The sequence below is a fragment of the Mandrillus leucophaeus genome, unplaced genomic scaffold (genome assembly GCF_000951045.1).
Source record: "Mandrillus leucophaeus isolate KB7577 unplaced genomic scaffold, Mleu.le_1.0 Scaffold526, whole genome shotgun sequence".
NCBI lineage: Eukaryota > Metazoa > Chordata > Mammalia > Primates > Cercopithecidae > Mandrillus > Mandrillus leucophaeus.
Genome location: NW_012105653.1, coordinates 395,155 through 410,783, shown reverse-complemented (window position 1 = coordinate 410,783; position 15,629 = coordinate 395,155). Strand labels below are relative to the sequence as shown.

Below are 15,629 nucleotides of genomic sequence, written 5' to 3'. Positions count from 1 at the left end.
CCACAGCTCTGAAAACATTGGTTTTGATGGTTTTTACCACAGTTCTGAAAACATTGGTTTTGATGGTTTTTACCACTTTTGCTTTTATAGAGGAACAGATTTTGGAGGTCCTATTTTGCCATTCCAGAAGTGCTACCTCTGTAGGTTTAAAAAAATAAGCTTATTTCATTAATTTAATTGGCCACGTGCAGTGGCTCACACCTGTAATCCCAGCACTTTTGGAGGCCAATGTGGGCAGATCACTTGAGGTCAGGAGTTCGAGACTAGCCTGGCCAACAGGTTTTAGTGGAAACCCTGTTTCTACTAAAAGAAAAATTACAAAAATTAGTTGGGCGTGGTGGCAGGCGCCTGTAATCCCAGCTACTCGGGAGACTGAGCCGAGAGAATCCTGTGAACCTGGGAGGCAGAGGTTGCAGTGAGCTGAGATCACACCACTGCACTCCAGCCTGGGTGACAGAGAAGAGTCCTTCAAGGTAGGTAGGTAGGTAGGTAGATAGATAGATAGAGATACATAATTTAATTCATCTATTGAACCTTATTTAAAAGTTTTTGTTATTCAGAAAGAAAGTTTAATCTTTTAAAAGGGAAGAAACCTAGGTTTCCAAATATCTTGGATTTTCATGGCTGTAATTTCTTGATGGTGAACTTCTTAGTGTGACTCTTAAAGATGTTACAGGAGCCATTTGGGAATGGTAGTGAGCAGTTGCTCATGACACGCAGCTGTCACCAGTGCAAACTTGTGTCTCCATAAGTGTTTTATCCCCAAAACCAGGACTTCGTGTTCCCAGTGAAGTCCTTGAACCCAAGTTTTGTGTGACGGGGGCCGTGGTCTGGCTCATCACGGCTCTTGGTGCAGAGTAGGGGCTCCGTGCATATCTGCTGAGTGTGCTGAATTCTAGCTAACAGCAGAGAATGTATTTTTCTAACTTACTGGTATTTTTTATTGTTATTGATGTGTGCAGGGTGAATTTGGAAGTGAAAAGAAAGCTGCTTTGCGTGAAAAAGAGAAGACACTTTGGCTTCAGAGTGCGCAGGCACAGCCTTTTCACCAAGAGGAGAAAGAGTCTTTGTCTCTGCAGCTTCAGAAGAAGAATCACCAAGTCCAGCAGGTGTGTGGAGTGTGCCTTTCCCTTGTGATAAGATGTGTATAGCATAAAAATCATTTTCATCTTATTTCAGTGCGTAGTTCAGTGGCAGAAGTGCATTCATGGTGTTGTACATTTACAGTGTTGTGCATTCAGTGACAGAAGCGCATTCATGGTGTTGTGCTTATTCAGTGGCAGAAGCACATTCACGGTGTTGTGCTTATTCAGTGGCGGAAGTGCATTCACGGTGTTCATTCAGTGGCGGAAGCGCATTCACGGTGTTGTGCTTATTCTGTGGCGGAAGCGCATTCACGGTGTTGTGCTTATTCTGTGGCGGAAGCGCATTCACGGTGTTGTACATTCAGTGACAAGCGCGTTCACGGTGTTGTGCATTCAGTGGCAGAAGCGCATTCACGATGTTGGGGATCTAGTGACAGAAGCGCATTCACAGTGTGCTTATTCAGTGGTTGGAAGCACATTCACGGTGTGCATTCAGTGGCAGAAGTGCATTCACAGTGTGCTTATTCAGTGGCGGAAGCGCATTCACGGTGTTGTCCATTCAGTGGCAGAAGCGCATTCACGGTGTGCTTATTCAGTGGCAGAAGCACTTTCACGGTGTTGTGCTTATTCAGTGGCGGAAGTGCATTCACGGTGTTGAGCATTCAGTGGCAGAAGCACATTCACGGTGTTGTGCTTATTCAGTGGCAGAAGCGCATGCACGGTGTTGTGCATTCAGTGGCAGAAGTGCATTCACGGTGTTGTGCTTATTCAGTGTGCTTACTCAGTGGTGGAAGTGCATTCACGGTGTTGTGCATTTAGTGGCGGAAGCGCATTCACGGTGTTGTGCATTCAGTGGGAGAAGCGCATTCACGGTGTTGTGCTTATTCAGTGGCAGAAGCGCATTCACGGTGTTGTGCTTACTCAGTGGCAGAAGTGCATTCATGGTGTTGTGCATTCAATGGCAGAAGCGCATTCACGGTGTTGTGCATTCAGTGGCGGAAGTGCATTTGTGGTGTGCATTCAGTGGCAGAAGTGCATTCACGGTGTTGTGCATTCAGTGGCGGAAGTGCCTTCACGGTGTTGTGCATTCAGTGGCGGAAGTGCATTCACGGTGTGCATTCAGTGATGGAAGCGTGTTCATGGTGTTGCACTTATTCAGTAGTGGAAGTGCGTTCACGGTGTTGTGTGTTCAGTGGCGGAAGCGCATTCACAGTGTTGTGCAGCCATCACCACCATCCATCTCCAGAAGTCTTCATCTTGCAAAACTGAATTCTGTTCCCATTAGACTCTCACTCCCCATTCGCCCTCCCTTGGCACCATGGCTCACACTTGTAATCCCAGCACTTCGGGAGTCTGAGACAGGAGGACCACTCCAGCCCAGGAATTCGATACCAGCCCTGGCAATATAGGGAGATCCTGTCTCTACAAAAAAATAAAAAAATTAGCCATGTGTGGTGGCACGTGCCTGTAGCCCCAGCTTCTCAAGAAGCTGAAGTGGGAGGATTGTTTGTGCCTTGGAGATTGAGGCTACAGTGAGCTGTGATTGTGCCACTGCACTCCAGCCTGGGCAGCAGAGTGAGACCCTGTCTCAGAAAAAGAGATCTTTGCCTGCCCGGCAACTGACTTTTGTGAATGACCAAATACAGTGACTTATTTCAAATTGCTGTTTGAGCGGTGGATCTCTGATGAACTGGCCCCTTCCCTCCCCTTGCCTCAGGTTCCACCTGGAGATGTTTGTGTATTCTTTTGTAAATGATTAATAATGGAGGAAAAACCATATCAATAATTTTCATCTTTAATCAGCACCTCGTTCACCTTTGCCGTATTTTTATTAAATTTGCAGATGGTCCTTGGCCTGTGCTGGGGCCGCCTCGACCGCTGTCAGTCGAAGGCGCTGTGAGTTGAGGAACGTGCCGAAGTGCTTTCGCCCCATCGCCAAAGTCCGAAGTCAGACTCTTGAATAGGGAAATTATGTTGAAAGTTCCTTACAGCCATTTACTTTTAACCAAATTGTTTTAACTAAAGCTTTAACCATTTTTCCCAATAGCTGAAAGACCAGGTTTTATCCTTAAGTCACGAGATAGAAGAGTGCCGCTCTGAGCTGGAGGCGCTGCAGCAGAGGCGGGAGCGGGAGAACCGAGAAGGCGTAAACCTCCTCTCCATGCTCAAGGCTGACGTCGACCTGTCCCACAGCGAAAGGTCAGTGTGTCCTTGGCACCAAGGCTGCCTTGTGGCTGCCAGCACCCACTGGGTCATGCGGATGCCATTGGTCTCCACGTCTCCTGACTGGGTGACTGGTGCCACCGTGTACACTGGCTCCTGGTGGACAGGGACCCGGCTTCCTTCTTCCTCTCACTTAGAAAGATTGTAAGCACTGGGAAGAACTCACCTGCTGTGTCTCATCTCCCAGTCCCCATTCCCTCCTCCCACCCTGCCTGCTGTGTCTCATCTCCTCATCTGGCCAGATTAAAACCAGCCATTATCTGCCACACAGAGCCCGACCCCTCCCCTTTGGTGTCCGCGTCCTTGCAGTGTGTCCTCATCCCCGGTGTGGGGTGCAGGCCCACATGTCTCGTGGTTCCTGTGCTTTGGACTGTGTGCGAGTGTCATGCCTCATGCATCTCTCTCTGTCACGCGTGTTTCTGAGACTGGCCCGAGCAGGGGCCGTAGCCCTGTCCATTCCTTTCTTTGCTGGGAGCCGGTGCCTAGGGAGCACAGTCCCAAGGGCTCTCCCAGGGCGGGTTATGGGTCTGCTTACCACGGGTCGCTTCCCCTGAGCGCACGGTTTCGGGCCGCATCCTGCCTTGGTGCCTCCTCACCTGCAGTGATGCTGTCCCACAGGCTTGACTGCCTTTTTATCTTGTTTGGGGTCTTGAGAAACTGTTTGCTCCTCTGACACCATGTAGGTTTTTCCCAGGTCATCTCACAGGGTTTTAAGTTTTGCTTTTGTGTGACTCTGGGGTGAGCCTGCAGCTCTTCTGTTGTTCTTGCTTGCACCTGTCTGGGCAGTGGACTCAGCAATGTGGTGGCAAACACAGCCTCCCCTCGGGTGCACGTCCTCCCTGTCCACTTGTGTGGGTCTTTGGCTGCTCCCATTGGCGTGTCCCTGCCTAAGGCCTCTGTGTCCTGCTGCTCCCCCCATCTGTTTGTCCCCATCCGAAGCCTCTGGGTCCTGCCGCTGCTCCTGTCTGTGTCCCCACCTGAGGCCTCTGGGTTGTGCTGCTGTGTCCTGAAGCTCTGGACTGGTTTGGCTCCGCTCTGGAGACCACCCAGGGTCGGGAGACCTGGTCGGGCTGATGGGACCCTCTGAGCTTACAGCTGTTTCAGGAGCATTAGTGTTTGTCATGCTGAGGGGCTGTCCATCTGTGCAGGTCTCTCTTTGTTCTTTTCATCAAGTTTTGTGATTTTTCTGTGAGGACCTTGCCTTCTCTAGCAGTTGGCTGTGGGTGCCTCGTAGCTTGGTGCTGACTCTCGAGTCACCCGGGTCAGTGGACGAGCGAGGGCTCTAAACTGAGGGGCACAGAGGCCAGTGGGGCGACCTGTGCTCTGAACTCGAGGGGTGCAGAGGTGGGTGGTGGGCGGGGCAGCCCCAGGCTCTAAACATGAGGGGCACAGAGGTGAGCCCGTGGTCCCTGGACACTGGAGAGGCTGCCTGTCCTGAGGTGGGGTGGCTGCAGACTCCCTGATGCCTGCAGGAATTGGGCATTTTGGGGGGTGAAAGTGTGCCGGGGAGCAGGTGGCATTCTCTCTGTCAAGCCCCTCCTCAGGACTCCCCCTCCCTGTTATTTGCCCAGAGTCCCAGGTTCCTTGGGGCCTGCACGATGTTGCCTCCTGTTCTCACCTCACAGTCCCCACGAATGAGTCCTCATGATCTGCTCCACAGGGTAGGGCTCTCTGGGGACAGAGCTGTGAACAGAGTAGAGGGCGGGCTGGCTGTGTAGGCACCGGGTCAGTGTGTCTGTCCTTAGCGGTGTCACAGTAGAGAGGGCTGCCCCTAAACCATAGTGCAGAGAGCGAGGTGTAGAGGGGCCTGTGGCCTCAGGAACCCCTGTGTGTAAAAACAGAAGCATCCCGGCCGGGTGCGGTGGCTCACGTCTGTAATCCCAGCACTTTGGGAGGCCGAGGTGGGCGGATCACGAGGTCAGGAGATCGAGACCATCCTGGCTAACACGGTGAAATCCCGTCTCTACTAAAAATACAAAAAATTAGCCCAGCGTGGTGGCGGGCACCTGTAATCCCAGCTACTCAGGAGGCTGAGACAGGAGAATGGCGTGAACCTGGGAGGTGGAGCTTGCAGTGAGCCGAGATCGTGCCACTACACTGCAGCCTGGGCAACAGAGTGAGACTCCGTCTCAAAAAAAAAAACAAAAACAAAAACAAAAAACAGAAGCATCCCAGACTGCACGTCCACGAGGCCTAGAGAGAGGCTGGGAGACACCATGCTCCTCCTGCCACGCTACTCCTGTGAATGTGTGGCTGAGGCGTGACTTGGTGTTGGACAGACATCTTGTAAAATGGCCGACTGGTGCAGCCTGTGCCCCAGGGGAGAGACAGAGCCTGTGTTCTGCTCCTGGGTGATTCACGCTGTGCGGCCACATTGCACACCTGCAGGATGGGTTTGCTGTCTTCCTAATATGATGCCTTTTACAAATCAGAAATGGCATCAGGAAGACCTCACCTAGGAAGCCCGTGTCCCTGAATGGGCTCCATGTGGTTGTCTTGTCTGTGGCCTCAGCTTCCTGTGCTTACACAGGCATGAGGATCATGTCTTCCGGCCCCATGGGGACAGGCGGCCGTGGGCTGAGGTGTGCAAACTGGTGGGCGGCCCCTCAGCAGCATTCAGGGTGGGGGTTCTCACGCTGTGACCGGCTTGCCTGATGATGGATGTTTCCTGTCTCAGAGGGGCCCTCCAGGATGCCCTGCGCAGGTTGCTGGGTTTGTTTGGAGAGACGCTGAGAGCAGCCATCACCCTGAGGAGCCGTATCGGGGAGCGCGTGGGGCTCTGCCTGGATGACGCGGGCGCAGGCCTGGCCCTGTCGGCAGGTGAGTGTGCTGGGACCAGCCGCCCGGCCCTGTGCTTGAGGCCCTCTGCGGGCCTGGAGCTCTCTGAGAGGAGCCTCTGTATTGGGCGATGCTCTCGGGAGCGCTGCTGTCCTGGTTTCCGGCTAGTTCCCGCACTTACAGAAGGCCGAGACTGGGGTCTGGGCTCAATTTGCCAGCTCCTGTGGACGTGGCGCTGTCTCGTCTCCGCTAGGGCGACGTTCTGAGTTCTGTGGCTTCCGTATCGTCGTGGCTGCCGTGGCTGCGGCCAGCTTGCTCGCTGAGCCGTGTGTGCCGGCGTCTGCTCTTCTTGTAGCTCCGGCGCTGGAGGAGACGTGGTCTGATGTCGCCCTCCCAGAGCTGGACAGAACTTTGTCTGAATGTGCAGAGATGTCTTCTGCGGCTGAAATTAGCAGCCACATGCGTGAAAGCTTTCTCGTGAGCCCAGAAAGCGTGCGGGAATGTGAGCAGCCCATCCGGAGGGTCTTCCAGAGCCTCAGCCTGGCCGTGGACGGCCTCTTGGAGATGGCCCTGGACTCCAGCAGGCAGGTGAGGCCAGGCTCCCGGGGTCCTGTGGAGAAGTGAACAACGAGTAGCTGATGATGCCACACGAGCCTGGTGGATGCCAGTGCCAACCACACTCACACGGGTTTCTCCCCAAGGAGGAGGCTTTTCTAAACCAGATCCTTGAGGAAGTGGGCTTGCTACGGATGAGAGAATCTGTTTATTTAATTTGGATGATAAACAGGCCCATCTCCTTTACTTCCTGCACTGTTGCAATTCCACGTGGAGCGTTTTCATATTTAGAGATTATCACTAAGAAAGGAAAATTTTAAACCCTTTTAGAACATTTTAGACAATTAAAAAAGATGTTAAATAGGAATACGTGGAAAGCAATCAAAGATCCTTTTTTCGGCCAGGCACAGCGGCTCACTCCTGTAGTCCCAGCACTTTGGGAGGCTGAGGTAGGAGGTTCACTTGAGCCCAGGAGTTTGAGCCAGCCTGGGCGACATAGTGAGACCCCATTTTAAGTTAGCCAGGCATAGTGGCAGCATCTGCAATCCCAGCTCCTCAGGAGGCTGAGGCTGCAGTGACCCATGATTGCACCACTGCACTCCAGCCTCAGTGACAGAGCAAGACCCTATCTTAAAAAAAAAAAAATTCTTCTGTGCTAAGTTTTGAGTTCAGAGGTGACTCTGGGTCTCTTAGCCTGTAGATGGCCTGGGAGCCCCAGACTGGACACAGTCGCCAGGGGAGTGTCTGGAGGAAGGGAGAGGGGCCCAGGGCTGAGCTGGGAGGCCGGGGAGACGTGCTCATTGGAGACCGTGGCCACAGTGTCTTGGAGGGTGGCTGAGATGCGCTCAGGTCCCATCACCCTGGCGTGGCCCTGCCTGGGTGGTGACGGCCCGAAGGGTCTGGGGGTAGAAGTGGCGTTTTGTTGGTCTTAATGTAGCCTTACATCCAGATCAGAAATCCTATTTTTGATCAGGAGTTTTGATTTGCAAATGTGTTTTAACAGCTGGAAGAAGCACGACAAATTCATTCTCGTTTTGAAAAAGAATTTAGTTTTAAAAATGAGGAGACAGCACAGGTTGTCAGGAAGCACCAGGAGCTGCTGGAGTGCTTGAAGGAGGAGAGTGCAGCAAAGGCAGAGCTGGCGCTGGAGCTGCACAAGACGCAGGGTGAGCAGCACGAGGCCTCGGGGCACCTGGAGCACAGGAACGGGGAGCAGGCCTGGCCTCACCGAAGAAAGGAAGCCTTCGGGATAGGGTTTTACAGTGAAATGTAAAAACAAAGCCAACAGTGGGAGGCACCCATGGTTTGGGAGGAACGGGGTGGTCGGGAGCTGCTGTGGCCAGCAGGGCTGTTGGGGGCCTACAGCTGGGTCCTGGAAGCTGCTGGCTCTTAGCTCTGCTGCTCTCGGGGACAGCAGCCCCGTCCCTCCCTCCGAGCAGGCCCTGCCCCTCCCTCCAAGCTGTCCTCAGTTGCACCCGGGACTGGCTTTGTCAGGGTATCTGTGTCTCCCACAAAGGCACCCTCGAGGGATTCAAGGTGGAGACGGCAGATCTGAAGGAGACGCTGGCCGGGAAGGAGGATTCCGAGCACCGTCTGGTCCTAGAGCTAGAGAGTCTGAGACGGCAGCTGCAGCAGGCGGCCCAGGAGCAGGCAGCGCTGAGGGAGGAGTGCACCCGTCTGTGGAGCCGGGGGGAGGCCACAGCCACGGACGCCGAGGCCAGAGAAGCTGGTAAGGAGTGCGGGATATGGAGGTCGGTTCAAGCTGTGGGACGCGGATACAGCTGCCACGGTTTCCCCAGCTCCCAGGGACGCTCAGTGTCTCTAGAGGGTCAAGTGTAAACCAGCACGTAGCTTCTCATGGAATGTTGAGCATGGGAAGCTTGTGCGGGATCAGGTGAGGCATCCACTGGCTTTGCTACACTTTCAGAGAAGGCGGGTTGTCTGTTGGTCCTGTTGGTTGGAGGGTCCCCACCTCTGTGAGGTGGAAATAAGAGGAGTTCTGAGTTCAGCAGCAGGAGCTGGAGGCAGAGCCAAGTGCGGCAAACAAGAGCTACTTTAAAATTTCATTTAAAATAACCAAGTGCCTGACATTAACCCTTATTGGGAAAACATAGTTTTAACAGTATTAGTTTGTATCTTTTTGGGTTTTTAGATACTTTGTTCTCAAAGGTATTTAAAATGAAAATGGTCAAAACATAAGCTTAAAATCTCGAGCCTGCGCGGTAACTGTGTCCTCAGCAGCTGGTTCAGCTCCAGCAAAGGCTTTTCACGGGGCTGGGGCGTCCGCCCTCAGTCCCTGTTCCTTGCCTCCCCGGTTGCTGCCTCTGACTCTTGCTTTCTCCCCATGCCCTTCCAGCTCACACCGAGCTGGCCCCGCCGCCCACATGCCCACTCTGCCACCTTGCAGACGCCTTGCATTCGTGGATCTCAGGCACGTGGGAGGCAGAGGGGCCTGCGCTTCTCCAAAAGTTCCTTCCAGGATGGCTGTGGCCTCGGGGTCGTCCCTTCAGAACACAGATTGGAGTTAGAAGCTGGGGCATCGCAGGCACCACCTCAGCCGATTCAGAAATCTCTTTTTTTATTATTATTATTATTTACATTTTTCTCTTTAGAAAACAACCAACGTTTGATTTTGGTGTCCATTCTCATTTGCTGTCTTCTGTCTCGCTGATTTTTGCCCTCGTTCCTGTGATTTCTTGTTCCTATGGTTTCTTTTTTTTTTTTTTTTTTTTTTTTTGAGACGGAGTCTCGCTCTGTCCCCAGGCCGGAGTGCAGTGGCATGATCTCAGCTCACTGCAACCTCTGCCTCATGGGTTCGAGTGATTCTCCTGCCTCAGCCTCCCAAGTAGCTGGGATTACAGGTGCGCACCACCACACCTGACTAATTTTTTATGTTTTTGGTAGAGATGGGGTTTCACCATGTTAGCCAGGCTGGTCTCGAACTCCTGACTTCAAGTGATCTGCCTGTCTCGGCCTCCTATGGTGCTGGGATCACAGCCGTGAGCCCCGGTGCCCGGCCAGCTCTTATGGTTTCTTGCTGCCTTCGTTGGGTTGGACGCTCTCGGACACGTTTGCTTCCTTTCACAGCACGTGGGGTTCAGGTCGTGCCTCCTGGCGGTGCCCCACGCTTTTCACCTGTGGTGCTCATGTTGACATCTGGGTCCCACAAGCTTGTAATTTTTGGCCCAGGGAGCGTTTTCCAGGTGGAAGACGTTGGTCCGGTGGGATGTTTTAAACTGTGCCTGTGATTGTGCCCACACTTTGTCTTCTTCTTTTCTTGGTTTATTTCTGTCATTCCCATTTATCCTGTTTCTATTTTTTATATAAATTTCTGATGGTGAAGGATTAGTCTGGTGTTTTTCCCCTTGTGTATCTTTTCTTGTCCTTTTATTTTAAGTCTTTTTTAACATTCTGTTTTAGTTGTGCCTTGTATGGATACCATATTCATGACTCTTTTTAAAAAAGCCTATGTGTGAGTATCTTCTTTTGGTCCATTTAGCCAATTTTTTTTTTTTGACACACCTGCTGGTATTGGGCCCTTCCTGCTGCTCTTTGTGTTTCCTTTTCGCCCGCCTGCTTGGCCTGCTTGACCTTGCTCCAGGCTGGATTTTCCTTGGCCAGCTGTGAAGTCCTCACTGCGGTGTTGGCTGCTGCTGGGCTCAGGTCAGTGTCATCTCCCCATGGGCCTCTCAGCCCTGTTGCCCCCGTGGTCTGTGTGTCCACAGAGGGATTGCAGGGGAACCTTGAGGGCCACGAGGGCCTGGAGTCTCTTCAGGTCCCCTCCTCTGCCAGTGAAGTGGTGCTGGAGACACGACTCAAGATCCCGTTTCTTTTCCTTTGAGGCCCTCGTTTTCCTGCATCTCCTCAGGATTTTTCAGGGTGTTTTCAGGAACGTGTCTGATGTCATGCGTTGCTCTCGGCATCGAGGGCCTGCATCTCTGCCCTGGCAGTGCTGTTGCATCTGGGCGTCCATTGTCACTGTTTCTCACGATGCTTTCTCTGCTTACCCTCTGCTGTCCGGGGGCAGCCTCATGGTCAGGCCCCTTCCTGTGAACTCTGTTGCCCCGTTTCCAGTGTCTTCGTGCCCAGCCAGCTGGCAGCTGGGCCGTACTCCACCAGGGGAGACCACCTGGTGTTTCACTGCTTCGAGCCCTTGGACTTCAGCCAGTCACCTCGTTTGTCAGGCCTCCTGGCAGATAAAGGGGTGTGTGGCCTGCATACTGTTGAACGGCCCAGTGAGGCCTGGGCCCTGTGGCCAGCGCCCTTGTGTCAGGTGCCTGTGTTGTGCCCTGGGCCTGAGCATATGGACTGAGCACCGTGGGGCTTCTTCCCAAGGCTCTGGTGGCCCCTCTGCTGCTTTGCCTCTGGTTCACCTCCTGCCACGAGTTCTGGCCCACCAGGGAGTGTTGGGACAGGTGGATGAGGGCCCTGGGTGTCCACAGCCTGGCTGGGCTCCCTGCAGACCCCAGGATTGAAGCTGAGGCTCACCAAGGGCCCTGCAGTGGTAGGCACCTGGCATGCTGGGAGTGGATCTCATGGAGCCCTTTCACAGGCTCAGGCCAACTTTGTTTTGTCACTGGGAAATTCTTGTTGTTTCTCTGGGGTCCTCTTGGTTTCCTTTCATGTTGACGTTGTTAACCCTGCCCTAGTTTCTCACTCTGGTTTATTTTCTTTCCTTTCACCCTGGTTCTGCAGTTGTGTGACTCTGCGCCGGCTACCGGCATACCCACCACAGCCCTGAGCTCGCTCCCGGCAGGGCCTAGGCTCTGACAGTGGCGTGAACTCAGCCCTTGTGCGCAGCAGCCCTGCCTCGCCGTGTTGCGTGATGCCCCCTTCGCTGTGTGGTGTTTTGTGGCCCTCTTCAGGTGTTGCCGTCTGTCCCTTTTGTTCTCTTTGTCTGCTTGAAAAGTCGATGGGCCTGCAGCCACACAGGCAGTGTGGGCATGGTGGACGCTGAGTCTGGAGATTGTTCAAGGCCAGCAGCGTTGCTCGGAGCCCTGCTGCTGACGCTGCCGTCACTGGTTCTAGCTCTCATATTCTCAGCTGCACGTTTCCGTTTCCACCAGTAAATGCAAACTCTTGTTCGTAGGCACAGCTGTCACTGCAGCACACAAGGACTCAGGTTTGTAAAGACAAACGAGTGATTTCTGTGTGATGTGCTGTGTGTTTGCATTGGATTTTGCAAATTATTTACTAAAGAAAAGTCCTTCAGAACTTCTGTGGCAAACAGTAAATACAGCGAAACTCTAATCTTCAACATTCATACAAATGGGTGGAGTTGTCCCATTTTAATGCCCCAGCAAAGCAGGAGCATTTCTCTAACGGTGGTTACTGCAGTGCCTAAGCTACAGTTTGTGCTGCTTTTCAGGAACTGATGCCTTGTGATAGTTGTAGCTGTTCTTGGGCTGGGTCCTTGCTCTGGTCTGCAGGAAGGCCTGGGCCCACCACATCCCCTGTGCCTGCTCAGTGTGGTATCACCTGCTCCGCCAGCTGGGATTGCGATCCTCCCGTGCCTCCCTGAGTCTGCGTGCGTGTCAGCAGGCACCCTGCCCCAGTGTGTGGCCTAGCGCCCTTGGCCCTGAAAATGGTGATGTTCTGGGCCAAGCAGAGCCCGGGTCGTGTCCAGGGCAAGGAATTGCAGTGGGGGGAGCAGCTGCCCTCAGGCCGCGCCGCGCGTCTTGGGCTGTGAATGGCATTACCGCAGCAGCATGTTTATAGCAGAGTCGCCATTACTGCTGACAGTGGCGTGAACATTTATTGAGAATGTTGCTTGCATTGGTCATGATAGTTTGTGATAAAAGACTAACAATTTTACAAATCAAAATGCTTTTTTGGAAGCTGGTGAAATGTCAGTTAACATGAATGAATTTAATATTTTAGTTTTTGGATGGCTTGAAGACGCCAGGATTCAGGCCGGGAGTGGTAGCTCACACCTGTAATCCCAGAGCCAGACTCCACCTCAAAAATAAGGATAATGAAATAGAGACTTCGGGATTCAGCAGCAGAGAGCCCCTTTTTCCAAGATACTTTTTCCTCTGCAGTTTCCACTTGGGCCAGGGCTTCCCCACCCCAGGTCTTAGGCTGATTGTGCTGCTAGAAGAGTATTTTTGAGGCTAGGCGATTTATCACAGACACACATTTGTGGCTCACAGTTCTGGAGGCTGGAAAGCCTGAGGTCAAGGTGCCAGCAGGTTCGGTGTGTGGTGAAGTCTAAGGTCAAGGTGCCAGCAGGTTTGGTGTCTAGTGAGGTACCAGTCTCTGCTTCTAAGGCAGAGTCTTGCACACTGAATCTTCCAGAGTGGAGGGCGGGATCCTCACAGGGCAGAGGCAGAAGGGCCAAGGGGGACGGCCACTCCCAAAGCCGCTTATTGAGGCATTAAAACTGCTGTGAGGGTGGAGCCCTTGCGGCCTCATCACCTTTTCAAGGCCCCTCCAATACCATCACTCTGGCAGTTAAATTTTAACGTGAATTTTGGAGGGGACAGAAATTTAAACTGTGGTACCCAGTTTGTTTGTTTATTTATTTATTTATTTATTTGAAGGAGTCTCACTTTGTCACCTAGGCCAGAGTGCAGCAGCGCAATCTCACCTCACTGCAACCTCCATCTCCCGGATTCAAGTGATTCTCCTGCCTCAGCCTCCCGAGTAGCTGGGATTACAGGCGTGCGCCACCATGTCTGGCTAATTTTGTATTTTTAGTAGAGACGGGGTTTCACCATGGTGGCCAGGCTGGTCTCGAACTCCTGACCTCGAGTGATCCATCCGCCTCGGCCTCCCAAAGTGCTGGGATTACAGGCATGAGCCACCCCACCCGATCTAGATTCGCTTTTGATTTACCGATGAGACGTTTGCCTTTCCCGTAGACACGTTACTCAGCACTGTCCATCGTCTCCTGGGACTGGGCTTAGTCGTGTGTTTCTGTCTGGGAGGGTGTAGTGAAGACAGAATTCCTAGAGAATCACCCACGTGTCACTCAGAAGTATTCTTCTCAGGCTTCAAAAATTTAGCCAATTTTGTTTTAAAAGATGGGCTTTTTACCCCGAAGTCATGTGACTTCATTTTCGGTGGGTTTTGACTGAGTCACCATCAGGAGGTGCACGTGTCGTGTTCTCTCTCAGTACAGCGCCAGCCTCTGAGGTGCGGGGGTTTCCCTGTGTCTGTGGTGTTTGCATCCTTAGCTCTCCGGAAGGAAGTGGAGGATCTGACCAGGGAACAGTCGGAGACCAGGAAGCAGGCCGAGAAGGACCGCTCAGCCCTGCTCTCCCAGATGAAGATTTTGGAGTCTGAGTTAGAGGAACAGCTGTCTCAGCATCGCGGGTGTGCCAAGCAGGCGGAGGCCGTCACCGCCCTGGAACAGCAGGTGGCGTCTCTGGACAAGCATTTGCGCAACCAGCGGCAATTCATGGATGTAAGAATTCTGAATAATACATTTTATTGCATCACTAAAAGTTGCCATTACAGCATGAACTTTCCAGATGGTTACGTAAGCTTCTGCAGTAGGATGTTGAAGAGGGCGTCCCACCCCTGCTGCACAGGTGTACCCAGGTCACTGACGCTTGGTGGGTGTCTTCTTGCCCACATTTTGTGGCACAGGCCTCTGAGGGCCGCCTCCCATGGTCTTGCCATGCTCCTTCTCACAGTCCCGGAGGCATCCCTTGGGGCCCAGGCTGGGTCTGTGCTGCGACTCTCACTGGCTCTTGTCCTCCCGCCTGCCCGTCTCGGACGTTCCTCTGTGTTCCGCGCAGAGGGCTGTTTTCTTAACTCCATTTTGCAAAGTGACTGTGATGAGGGGGATGTTTGGAGTCCTGAGCTGCTGGGTGGTTGTATTTGCACGTGCAGTGGAAGCCTGGGTGGGCCTTCGCTGCGAGGGGCACGCCGGCCCCGTTGGGGTGGTCCCAACACGCCGCCTCTCCTCCCAGGAGCAGGCCGCTGAGCGGGAGCACGAACGCGAGGAGTTCCAGCAAGAGATTCAGAGGCTGGAGGGGCAGCTCCGCCAGGTGGCCAAGCCACAGCCCTGGGGCCCTCACGACAGCCAGGTGAGTCAGCACAGCGTGCAGTGCCACTGGTTGCTGTCTTTTACTGTGTTTTTAAGCTTTAACTTTCTTAAAATTTTTGCCTTCCATGTACGTGAACTCGGCAGCAGGCACCGCTGGATGGAGAGGTGAGTAGGCGTCACAGAGATGGGCACGCCCTGTGCGGGCGCCCAGGCTCCCCTGTGCTCGCTGGGACTGTCCTGCCGCCCACTCGCTTTTCTTGCTCTAGCTTGGGCTGCAGCTATCTGCTTTCTCTTGTCTGAGGAAGCTCTAGTAGGTTCATTTAGTCTTTTAAAAAATTAATAGTGGATTCACACACAGTTGTGAGAGGTAAGACTCGGATCCCTTGTGCCTGGCACGTGGTTCCCCAGAGGTCACACCTGCAGAGCCGGAACGTGGCATTGCAGCCAGTATGGGCAGGGAGCCGATGACGCTGCAGCGCCTTCCGCCCCCCGGGACCCTCGTGTACCTGGTCACGGCCCTGCTGCTGTCCCTTCTCTGGCAACCACTCATCTGTCGTCTGTTTCTAAGACTTTGCCATCATCCTGATGTGTAAAGTGTGCCTGTCATCTTTGGGGATTGACGCTGCTCACTGAGCCTGACTCTGGAGATTGATCCAGGTTGCTGAGTGTAGCCATAGTTCATTCTTTCTGTTGCTGGGTGTTCCGTTCTTTCTTCCTTTTTTTTTTTTTTTTTTTTTTTACGGAGTCTTGCTCTGTTGCCCAGGCTGGAGTGCAGTGGTGTGATGTCAGCTCACTGCACGGTCCCCCTCCGGGTTTACGCCATTCTCCTGCCTCAACCTCCCAAGTAGCTGGGACTACAGGCGCCCACCACCTCGCCTGGCTAATTTTTTGTAGTTTTAGTAGAGACGGGGTTTCACCATCTTAGCCAGGATGGTCTCGATCTCTTGACCTCGTGATCCGCCCGTCTCGGCCTCCCAAAGTGCTGGGATTAC

The 15,629-nt window shown here is 53.2% G+C and overlaps 1 protein-coding gene across 1 annotated transcript in view; it reads left to right on the top strand.

Moving 5' to 3' along the window:
- PCNT (pericentrin) overlaps positions 1 to 15,629 on the top strand; it is a 106,639-nt gene that overhangs the window by 40,445 nt on the left and 50,565 nt on the right. The window contains exons 13-21 of the mRNA XM_011996832.1: positions 963 to 1,109; positions 3,133 to 3,284; positions 5,986 to 6,128; positions 6,442 to 6,674; positions 7,645 to 7,807; positions 8,158 to 8,370; positions 13,820 to 14,049; positions 14,561 to 14,677; positions 14,782 to 14,802. Of these exons, the coding sequence (XP_011852222.1) occupies positions 963 to 1,109; positions 3,133 to 3,284; positions 5,986 to 6,128; positions 6,442 to 6,674; positions 7,645 to 7,807; positions 8,158 to 8,370; positions 13,820 to 14,049; positions 14,561 to 14,677; positions 14,782 to 14,802 (1,419 nt within the window). The remainder of the gene's footprint in view (positions 1 to 962; positions 1,110 to 3,132; positions 3,285 to 5,985; positions 6,129 to 6,441; positions 6,675 to 7,644; positions 7,808 to 8,157; positions 8,371 to 13,819; positions 14,050 to 14,560; positions 14,678 to 14,781; positions 14,803 to 15,629) is intronic.